This window comes from Erithacus rubecula (assembly GCF_903797595.1).
Source record: "Erithacus rubecula genome assembly, chromosome: 5".
NCBI classification, from domain to species: Eukaryota; Metazoa; Chordata; class Aves; order Passeriformes; family Muscicapidae; genus Erithacus; species Erithacus rubecula.
In genome coordinates, this window is record NC_136687.1 from 17,057,497 (window position 1) to 17,069,628 (window position 12,132).

The window sequence follows — 12,132 nt, forward strand, 5'->3', positions numbered from 1 at the left end:
GATATTCCTCCCATTACATGGGATATTGCTGGAGTGGCACTGTCAAATATGCAATCTTAGCTGTTGCTGTGCATCCGACCTGAACTCCAGTTTATCAGCAGGATATGATGGAGTTTTTGTCTGCTGGTTAACAGTGCTTGCTCTGCACCAGTTGTGATTTTGAAGGGTGGTCCCTTTGTAGGGGATTTCAAACTGGGAGATGCACACTGTATGTTGAGAAATCTTTGGAATCAGTGCATCAGAGTGAAACTTACTTTTGTTTTGGATATTTATACTGCAGTTAATGCTTCACAAATATTCATCTCTTAGTGTAGAAAATGATGTTGTTGATATTTGTTCCTCAAAAATATTTACTGTCTCTGAAAACATTCCAGTCAAAATGGATTATAAGGTCCATTATGATATTGCCTGAAATTTTGAGAGAGCCTGTAGTCTCACAAACAGTATTTTAGCTAGTAGAAAAGCTATGTTTTGTGAATTACTCTTCTTTTATTTTCTAGGAAGGAGAGCTCTAAATGAAGTTTCATTGATGAGTTAATAGAATTTTGGGGAAAACACAGTATCCTGACATTATTTGTGAGAGGTGATAGAGTAGCCCTGTGGTTATGAATGGATCAAACCAGTGCTTGGCTTGGCTGTCACTGGGAGCTTGAGCTGATGTCAAGGGCTATGATACACAATTCTCTTTGAAATAACTTTGGCATGGGCATCAAATGATTTGCTGTCATAGCCTGACCTCTGGGGATACCAAGATAATCACATTTTTATCCCAAGGATTGAAGTAGAGATGGTGTCATATGCTTGTAAGTGATGAATGAATAAATAAATAAATGTTAGGTTGATTTTTGTAGGTTGAGTTTTGATACATTGATACATTACTGCAGTTAATAAGAGAATTAATGTGGGTAGGAGTGCTAATGTGCCTATGATTTGCTTTGGAATTTCTTCTGAACATATTTTGTAGTGTCTTTGAAAGGAAATAGTAACAGTGACAAAGGGCCAAAATACTAGGTAGTAACTTTTCAACAGGTAGAATTGTTGCTGGCGTTATTGGGGTAGCAGAGGAGAGACCTCATTTTCTGGGCACAACTTCACTGTGCAAGTTTGTAATCAAATTTGCTTGTTCTTACCTTAATTTTTCTCTTCCCTTTCTGCATTGTAAATGTTTTTAAGATGGAGATTAGAGGTATTTGTCTCAAGGACAAAATACAGTTTTAAATTGTTTTGTGAAATCTTGCTAAAATTCTGCTTTTGGGAAAATACCTGTCAGCGAACTGACAATAAAAATGAAACCATTCAGAGACACTAAAAAAGCGCTACCTTATCCTAGCACATTTTCATTTGCAACCAATTCAGAAACTTCATTTTTCATAATCTTTGAAGGAAGTTGGGCTTTATTAATCAGTTAAGATTTCTCAATCTTAATTTTTGTCCCATGCAAACCTCTAATAGAAGTCAGTGTAACTCAGAGTTGCCCAGAATCTCTACTGACCAGGGGCAAGTAATAAAGTTTAATAAAAACCCAACAAAACTAACCAACAAACAAAAGCTTCAGTATTCCTAAAGAACTTTTCTAAAACAGGAGGTGACAATAAAATGAAGGTTCTAAATGAAATGTAAAGTTTCTGAATTGTGTTTTAAGTGGAAAGAAGGACTCACAGTGCAAGGAGTCCCCCTGGCATTGCCTGCATAAATGTTCTCAGATATTTCTTGTAGGGAACTTGAAGAAAGCATGGGAAGAGCTGTTATAGGCTAAAAGGGGTAATGTAAGTGTAAAAATCAGGTCTGGTACCCCATCACACCCCACTGTAGCAATTAAGTTTGGGAGGGAGAATACATTGGTGGAGGTACCTGAAGGTAAAAATAAGGATGGAGAGATGTCATGATCAGAAACACAGTCCAGAGGAGGGGAATCTGCCATCATTGTTTCAGCACACCTGGATAGATCCGGAAGGGTAAAGATAAAAGGAAGAAGTACGGGTCTTTACAAGACTTCAGATGGATCAAAGGAGGAGAGGATTTGCTTTGGGAGCACTGGGAATGTTGGAGATGGAGTAGTGCCTGACTGTGCTTCTAAAGAAAGTGTAGGTAAATAATCTTCAAATAATTTATGTGGAGCAAATGTTTTGCAACATGCCTCAACATACTGTTTTCATGACATTTTTTGACAGTTAAAAAAAAAAAAAAAGAAAATTATACCAATCTCAACTTAAATAAAAGATGAAATTAAGAAGGAGAATGTTTCTATGCAATGTAGCATTTATTTAATAAAAATTAGCAAACAAATGTAGGCTCATGAGTCATCATAGATAATTAATGGTTCATTTTCATGCATTGTATTTGGCAAAGTATGTACTATCCCTGCTGATAGAGTTTGTACCTTTGTTTTAAGTGGTTCAGCAGCAATATTTGTATTACAGTAAATTTTAAATTTAATTCAATTTAAGTTGAGTATGTGTTGATCAGATAATGGAGTTCAGAAGCAATACAAGCTTGAATGGCAGAGCAGTATTTTTTTAGTAATGTGGATTCTGGTTTTTTGCCTTGTGCGTGTATTTTATTTTCAGCACTAATTTTATATTCAAAACCTAGAAAATTTATTAAACATTAAAATGCACCATTAAAATATATCCTCATATCTTGCAGCACAGCATAACATTTGAAGCTGTTTACTCCCATATGAGGCCAATTGAAGGTCTCTGCTTGGTTAATTTTACTTGTATAAGAAAGTTCACAAGACTTTTTTGCTTAGTGTAATTCATGTAGAAGTGCTAGAAAATTGTGAGTGTAATCAGGGTTTCACACTTACTGAACTTTTTTTAGTTAGGCTCAGAATCTTCTTTCTGTTACAGAAATGTATAACCAAAACTAAAATCTCTCCCTTAAAGTTGCAGGGTTTTAAGTTTTTAGTGAGTGTTTATGTTGAAATTGTTGTGGTTGTGCTTGAAGTAGTTTTTACCAAGTCAGCTTGGTCCTTATAAAGTCCAGTTATGGTAGAATGAAGTATTTAAGGAAAAGTGAATACTTATTAGCTTTCATTAAATTCACTTCTTCTAAAGATGGATTATATTTGGGGATTGTGTTTTATTGTAATTCAAGAAATAATAGCAATAAAACCAAGACACATTGTGCAGTTTTGCAAAACCATCCTGAACAGTAATAAATGCTTTGGAGGGTACATGTTTATCTAAACAAAAAAGGCTTTTAATAGAAATTATGGTGGATAGCCTGTAAAAATATTAGGATTGTGTAAAGTTATTTGCAGAATTGTTTGGAACAGGATAAAAATATGTGTTCACCTGATGCGATTCCACATTTCAGTATAGTTGGATCACTTCTCTGCAGTATTTATTCTTGTTGAGAAAAGAAATAGTTTAACACGGGAGTTATGCTGGAACACTTTGTTCTGTCAATGCTCCTCTTAGTAGTATGTTGCTGGTCCTCTAGTTATTTTCCTGTACTTTTGAGTGCTGTGGTTGATGGATTATGTCTTGCATGATCAGTGCTGCTCCAGTCATGATGACTGAATGCCACTTTCAAATTTGATGCTAATTTGCAAATTGCAAAACTGATCTCTGTTCAGTTCCTCTGTGAGTCAATTTACTATTTCCACCAACTTCATTATTTTACTGTTGTGCTATCCTTTTGCTTGCTTTCAGCCAGATCAGCACTGAGTTTCTGATTTTCTTCCTTCTTGTCATCCAGGTACAGGGAGAGGGTGCATTTAGAGTATCACTTATGATGGTGACTGCCCAGATCTCAGCAGGATACCTTGCCAAAATCAAACATGTACACACAAATTTGCTAGTGGTACCTTAGGCACCAGCAATATTGGCAAAATTTTAAAGGTCCCTGAGCTACCCTACTGTTCTGTAAAACTGAAGAATGGGAGGTGCCAAGAAATGCTGTAATGTTAGCTTGTTTTATGAAGGAATACGGAATGGACAGATGTGTCTTGATTCACAAGAAGCTGGCCAAGACTATAGATGACCATAGATATCCCACACCTGGACCTTGGTGCCCTATCCATGAGATTATGCACAATGCTAGTTTTACAGGGAAAAGCTGATAGGCATTGACATTTACTAGAAATAATTTGTTATTTATTTCTGAAATGTTCGACTTTCATCCCTATTTCCTTTCAGGGCTCTGTATTGACCTGACTCAGGTCAGTTTGACTTTCCCCCTGTTCTAGCTGCCACCCTTTGCCTTCATGGATTATTCCCCTATGTTGCTCACTCTCTATTACCCTGTTTCTGATAGTCTCCTTATAGTAACAGATAGTGTCTTTCTTAAATAAGTAAGATACCCTTTCATCAAGAAGTGTGCTTTGAAATTGGTAGTTCTACCTGGGTGTTTGCTGTGTTTTGATCATGCAGGGAATCAATTCAGTTCATGAGTACAAATCTCATCAATGTAGGGTTTTTTCCCAATAAGTCTTAGGCAGGCATTTTTATCTATGTGAAGTTGTCGTAATACTTTTTTATAGAAATAAAATTTTGTCAATATATTTTTCATTCTACCAAAAAATCACAGGGGTTGAAAATGCAAATGAGACTTAGTATGTTATACCAAGCAGTTTAAAACAAACCAACCCTATGTAAAATATAAATACATAGATGTGTTTTCCAACATGGTACAACACAGAAGTAAATTAGATCAGTTAATCCAAAGGAAAAACAAGATTATGTGGGAGACCTGGACTAGTAATTTTGGAACATCAGATCTGCTACGTCCGCTTGATTACTTGATTTAATTCCCATAAACACCCATAGAAATTCCAAAGAAGTGCCATACTGTTAAGTTCCAGCAAAACAGTTCTGAAGATAATTCTTTTTACTTACCAAAATTAGTATTTTCTCTTGTTGTGTTATACAGAGCTAGAGTATGGTCTGTGTTAGAGCTGGCTGCAGCTGCCAGCTGTGATTTGCCACATTCTCAAGTATCTAATTTCTGATTTGAAAGCTGATCAGCAATCCAGTGAGAAAAAAGTCACTAACAGTGACTCTTTGTGGCTCTCTTGTTCTGCTTAGCGCTTAGAAATGTATTGATTGTAGTACACAAGAAGACAAAAGGGAGAGTGTAAATGAGAGGTGGCTTTTGCAACTGAACCCTGAATTGGTGAAAGTGGAGACAAAAGTGCCCCCATAATTTGCAGGGGGGGGGGAATTTTCACATTTCTTATGTGAAAATTTGTCTCAGTAGACCTTTTTTCAGTGAAGAGAAGAAAAAGGACACAGGAAAGGTGCTAAAGATAGATTTGATAAATTAAAAATGAGCCTAAGAATATTGGCTGCACCAGGGCTAGGAATACTAAAATAATATTTGACTGAATACATGGGCATGAAGAGGTGAAGGTAATCAGTGCAGGTTGATGCACTAATGTAATTCTTGGACAAAATGTTCCCCAACATGCTGTCCTGTTTCCTTTTTGGCTGCCTTTCTTCTGCTTACAGGAGAGCCCCTGGATTTCATGTTCTGCAGCTGGGGAGCAGGCTCTGTTGGGAACAGTGGTTTATAGACAGACCTCAGTTGTTCTTTTGGCCTGACAGGAAAAATGGGAAGTAGTCTGTGGGCTGAAATCCTTAATACCTTTTAATGTGACATGCTGTATCAATTTCTAGAATTTCCAGGAATCTCCAAAAAATCCCCTGTTGTTGTCAATAGGAGTGTCAGATATTCCTTAATAAGCCAAGAGCTCACAGGTGTGTGAATAGCAGAGAATTAAAATACTGTTCTGATTCCACTTCCATCATTTCTTGTAGGGTTTTCTGTGTCAAAATAATTAACCTATTTTATAGCAGATTGTACAGGAGCTTTTTTTTGTGTGTGTGTGATTTTATCATCTGTCAATGAGTTGTATTTATGAGGGGATTTTTTTTACATATCTAAAAAGTGTGCCAGGCCTGACAGGTAAACACTCCATGGACTTTGAGATTAGAATTAGCCATATTTAACTCAAAGACAAAGCTGAACATTTATAGAAAGTTGCACCAAAACTTCTGAGGAACAGTATGATAAAATCTGCCCTGCTTGATGTGTGTTGCTTTATTTAAAATTTATACAGGAGATGCACAAAAGCACTTTCTTGCACCAGAGAAAACCTCGCCTGACAAATGTCCAAAAAGGACATAGGACATTCTGTCAAATTGGATTCAGAAGGAATTCTCCATGAAATACCCCTTGAGGTTTATGCTTTAAATGGTATTTTTGTGAGCTGCCCAAGAGCTTACATGAAAATCTTTATTTCCCAGATATTACCAATGATCCTTTGCCAGCTTTGACTGTTGTGCTAAATGAAATACGTGTTTATCATTTGACATGAGAGTTATGCAACTCACCACACCTTCTGATCTGTGCTTATGGTGACCTTTCTTTCTCAGAAGCATGCTTACAGTCTTTTTGATATTGCAGTCAATAAACCAAATATAAATGCCTTCCTTACCTGTAATGGCAAGGGGTCTCGAAATAAGAGCAGGAATGCTGATGCTGTCATTATCTCCATTATTGTCCATTCTTCTTTTCATCTGGGGCAAATGGGAAGGTTTCCTTAAAATTCTGCTTTGTGAATTCACCTAGACCAACTTTTCCAGGGCAGAAACATCCTTTATTATGTATGAACTGTAAGGAAAATTACAGGATTTTGGTATTTTAATTGTGTGTAACGGAGTTAAAGCATGCCATACTGCCAGCAGTGCTGTTAGGGCTGGGAAACTGCACAGGCTGGTGAAAGATTATTTTAAATTAAATAATAATTAAAATTCTATTGCAGCAGGAAAGCTTGCTACAATAGAACCAGTAGCTGATATGCCTAAGCATATTGTTGAGTAGCTTTTGGTAAGAGATGTCTCACATTTCTATGAAAATGATATGGCCATATGTTTCTAACATATGCCTGGAGCTGTCATGGCTATGGACACACAGATCTTCTGGTGTTATTTTCAAGTTAGCACACAGCATTGCTATTTTTGTTCTAAACCTTTACCTTTATTACCTGATTTTAATCAGCTGTTGCCCTGTACTACGCTTGGGAGAATATGTATTAGAAGGCACTTCACAGAAACTTCTGAGTTTCTGTTTGTTGTCATTTTGGACCTTTGTGATGGATTCATTTTCTCATTTTGGTCTGGCTGTAGAAGGCAATGCTGTAGCAGCTGGTCCTGCTGTTGCTGAAAGATGTGCAGCATCATATGTGTGGCTGTGTCATGGTATGGTTGTAAAGCTGGTTAGTGCTGGTTAGTGTGCTGAGTGCATTTCATTGCAAGAGGTCGTATGTACCCAGTAGTCGCAGCTGCAGTGGGCAATTTTTAGTGCACAATTGTTTCTTTTTGGTTTGAAAAGGGCATTTCTTACCTGAAAGAGGTGAACTGTGGGACATTAAGTGAAAAATTATGGAATGTTTTCAGTTTAATTCTTTCAGGTGAAATACAGTGACTGGCTTCTAGTTTTTTCCATGTGTACCTTATGACCAATTCCTTAATGTGTATAGTCTTGCCTTTGGGCTAAGTATGTGGGGTATTTGCTCAGATTATTAAATGGGTATGTTTATATGCATTCATTGTAAATTCTACTCCTTTCTTCTCTCTCTTTCCCTACATGCACCTTTTAGCATTGATGAAAAAGGCAAAGACATTGAGTGAGAAAAAAGTTAACTGGTATTTTTGACTGTTAGTTCCATTGCCCAAGGAAGGAGTTTGCTTTGTGTGTAACCTTAAGCATGGTCATTACTTACTTAGTAACTTGAATAATGTAATTTCTCTTTAGTTTTTGATGCTTATTTATTTCTTTTTAATATTAGGTTAGCCTACACAAACCAGAAATTAAGCTGGAATCACTAAAAGAGGATATTAAGGATTTTTTGAAGACATCAGGTTGGTAGTGCTTCTATGATACATTTGTGAGTGGGATAGATTTATGTAAGAACATATGTGATATAAGTGATGAAAACAGTAGTTTGTGGAGCTTGGTGTCTTGTCACTGACAGTAGCTGGAACCAGACGTTCAGTGATTCCAGATTATTAAATCAGATAGAGAAAATTTAAAAGGGAAAGTGTTGTTAGGTTCCATCTGCATTTTGAAAAAATATACTATGCAAAGTGATTTTGCAATTTTATAAGATACTGGTGATTTTTTGGAAAGTTCTGATTGAAACGAGAGTTCAGTCTCTTTTGCAAATGGAAATTAACTTGGAGATACCCTCGAAAATTTTACCTTCAGTTTGATTTCCAATTTGCATTGAAAGTTGTAGGCTATGTTACTATAATGTGAGGATTTTATGATAAGTGATCTAAGATTTATAATCATCAGGAACACTGTGTCTTTTAATATTAATTGTTGGTTTAATAAAATGATGGCTTTTGAAAAATAGAATGTAAATTTTTTAACCAAAACTGTATTTTAATTATTCGAACAGCAGATGGAAATCAAGGATATATGGTTCTCTGTAAGAGATACTTGCCATTTTCCTGTCTTAATTATGTTAAGGTTTCCTTGTCTCTTCCTGTCTCTCTGGTAGGTAGACATGAACTGAGACCCAACATAAAACTCCAGCGACTGCAAAACAACCTCTGATTGATGTTCCATTAGTATTAATTCCTAAAGTTGTCTTCTGCTTGTTTTTTCATTTTAACAGGTTGGGAAAAGAAGCTTCAGAATGCTGTTTATAGTGAACTCAATGTGTGAGTTTATTTAGTATTTTCACTTAATGAGTTCTACTCATATGATTTACTTTTGATCCATTTGTTTATAGAGGTGTGTGGTGTGTTACTATAATTTGCAATATCTGTCATAGCAAGGGTACCTGCTTAGCTTCTGTTTTTAAAGTGCCATTATTTCTTTTTCATCCTAGTGAAAATACTGGACTCAAGTGCATTTTAAAGAATAGGTGAAATAAATATCACCACATTTTGTAGTTACTTTAGTATTTTCCTTTTTGCTTTACTTCCAAAGGTACCAAGGGTCACAGTATAATTCTTATGTAAATGAGGTAATTGCTGCAAATGAGTTTTAAGTGAGGTATTATTAGAGCAATGCACATATTTGTTGTATTAATTACTTTTAAAAAACTTTAAGATATTGGATATCTCGGCTTCCCTGGTCAATGCTCATCATTATTGGAATATGGTAATAAACAAGCAAAATTGGTCAAGTTTCCTTTTTTATTATTGTTCAGCAAACTTCGGATTAGAAGCATAATTTTTCTTTCTGGGAAACATAATTTTTCTTTACATTCTGGCACAGTGGAAAGGTGAATTTCATAACACATATAGCCATAAATGCAACTATAAAATAAGAAATGTATATGCAAATCTATTTGTGCTAATTTAAATAAACTTGTTAGAGTTACCAGTTTAGTACAATGTATATTGAGTAGTATGAGGGACCAAATTCAACAAAATGCTTCTATCTGTTAGTAAGGATTCATCTTCATCATATCTTCCAGGGATAAATATTTACCTGTATCTAGGGCTAATGCACGGAAATAAGCAGCAGAAAAACAAAATTAGCCCTTGAAAATTGAAATTAACTATGAACACCATGATTTCATAAGCATCGTGGAAAAGCCAAGAAACAGCATGTCTGAAATCTGTTGGTATTGATTCTGTTTTACACATTGGGACAGAATAGTCTTTAACAAATTTGCAGCAAGTACAAGAATGACCTTTTCAGTTAAAAATGGGAAGAAATTTGGGGAGGGTTTCCCAAAAACATATGATAGGAACTGAATGAATACACTCAAACAAATGCAAATTCAGGCTAACTATTAGAGAAGCTATGTGTAAATTTTGTTTCCTGAAAAACATGCAAGACATTTGAAATTAAGTTGAATGAAATGTTTGGCAAAAACTCATTGGCAATAACCTGAAGTACTGGAACATAAGTTAGTGTTTTGGTTTGGTTTTTAATTTTTGTTATGGCTTTTACATTTTATCATAATGCAATTTATGAGTAGATATTCAACTTTGGTTAAGTCAATACCTCAAACTTCTAATTACTTTGGACATGTACATGTTCACTATTGATTTTTAAAAGAAGATCCTCAAAACAAAAAATTGTCTCTTGAAAAAAATGTGACAACTTGGAGAGGGAAATCATAAAGATGACATGATGTAAAGAGAATGTGCTTCTAAAATACCTGATTTGTTTATGTAATTATTTTATTAATATGTGAAATTATAAAGGACTGTTATTTTTGATACAAGAAAAACTGATGCTGAATGTTATTAATATTTGCACGTTTTTATCTTATTTGTATCCATAGAATGGATGAGGAAAAAATACTTCTAAAAATAATACTCAGTTTTGATCAACATGCACTTGTGTTTTTGCTAGTAGTCTAACAAAAAAGTTATATTTAGGTTTACAAATACAGGATTAATTAAGCAAAATAAAACATCAGAATATTTATAGCTTACCATATTTTCTTCTTAAGGTTTCCTATGCCCTGTCATCCTGCAGCACCACCTGAACATATTAAAGAACCTTTAGCCTATATGAGGAAAGCACAGGTTAGTGGTTATCAATTTTATCACTTATATCAGAACTTTAATTAGACTATTTGAGATTTATTCTGTAGAATGTTATTGAATTTCTATGTTTTATACCTTAGGGAAAACATAGATTTGTAATTGCATCAGAGGTAATAGTAATATTGTGTATGTGACATTTTACATAAATACAGAAAATGCTCCAGTAATTCTCCAGCCATGAAAGAAGTAGGATGTAGCAACAGGTAGGTGAAAAATTTAGAATAGAGATGATGTGAATATGTCAAAGAAAAGAATTTGGTTTCATTGAAAAGAAAAATAGGGGTAGCTTTAGGGTTTTCACTTAGGGTTACAAAAACTTTTTTTTGAAGGTGCACAGGCAGTTTCATGATGAAAGATAACAGTTGGCTGCAGAGATAGTGAGATCTTCAGAAAGAAGAGATATATTTAGTGCTTATAAATGTGAAAGGAAAATGAAAAATATGGAGCTAAGGAGCTTAAGGCATATTGAAGGAGAATAAAAGAAACTGGACTGTAAAGATTAAATGAGGATTTTTGGTGTCAAGAAAAATACTTTTGCTTTTTTTGTTTGTTTTCTCTATATATGCCATTTGAAATAACCATAAAAATCCACATAAAAATGTTTAAAAAAATTAACAAGCTTCAAGAACATGATCTAACCAAAACATCTGAAGTAGGAATAAAAGTATATTTAACTCTGCTGTGCCTAGAAATACATTGCAGTATTCTTTTACAAAATACTCAACAAATTGTGTTACTTTTACAATCATATTGTAGTTTATTCCCCTAAGTTTTATCTCTCTCTCCTGGGCTTCAGTCTTTAGGATTTGGGGCTAAAGATTGCTTTAACCAATTTTTCTTGTGTGGTGTGAAATGTAATCCCACAGTTTGCTGCCTGAAAAGAATCACTCTTATTAGTTTATTAATGCAAAAAACACAGACGTATATCTATATGCTTACTTGTGTGACCCAATTTCATGGGTTATTATTTTACAAAGGTGTATGTAATACTTGCAGTGTTTTTAGCTGTGTGTAGAAAGGCCTGGTATTGCAGTAGTTTAAAAATGTGCAGGGGAAGTCCTGTCTTCACTAATTTCAGAATTTGATTCCCTATTTCAAGAGTATTAGTCATCCATATCCTCTGAGTGGGTTAACCCTGGTAGGCAGCTCAGCCAGTCACTCACTTTCCCCCAGCAAAACAGGAGAGAATCACAAGGGCAGAAGTGAGAAATCATGTTACAAAGACAGTTTAATTGGCAAAGCAAAAGCTACACATATCAACAAAGCAAAATAGGAATACGTTCATTACTTTCCATCATCAGGCAACTTTTGTCCCAGCTTCTTTATTTGGAACATGATGTTTTATGGTCTGGAATATCTCGTTGCTCACTAGGGGTTAGCTGTCCTAGCTCTGTCTCCTCCCAATTTCTTGTGCACTCCCAGCCTTCCTGTCATTGGGGAAGCATTAGAGAAGACCTTGAAGCTATGTATGCACTTCTCAGCAACAGCTAAAACATTGGTGTGATGCCCTTTTGGTCACAAATCCAAAAGCAAGCACCAAACTAACTACTATGAAGACAGTTAACTCTATCTCAGCTAAACCAGTAGATGCTCTTCCAAACCC

The 12,132-nt window shown here is 35.2% G+C and overlaps 1 protein-coding gene across 2 annotated transcripts in view; it reads left to right on the plus strand.

Annotated features, from left to right (window-relative positions):
• TBC1D19 (TBC1 domain family member 19) overlaps positions 1-12,132 on the plus strand; it is a 49,138-nt gene that overhangs the window by 1,995 nt on the left and 35,011 nt on the right. For both annotated transcript variants that reach the window (XM_079305907.1, XM_079305908.1), the window contains exons 2-4: positions 7,799-7,871; positions 8,633-8,678; positions 10,433-10,508. In XM_079305907.1, coding sequence (XP_079162033.1) covers positions 7,799-7,871; positions 8,633-8,678; positions 10,433-10,508 — 195 coding nt within the window. The remainder of the gene's footprint in view (positions 1-7,798; positions 7,872-8,632; positions 8,679-10,432; positions 10,509-12,132) is intronic.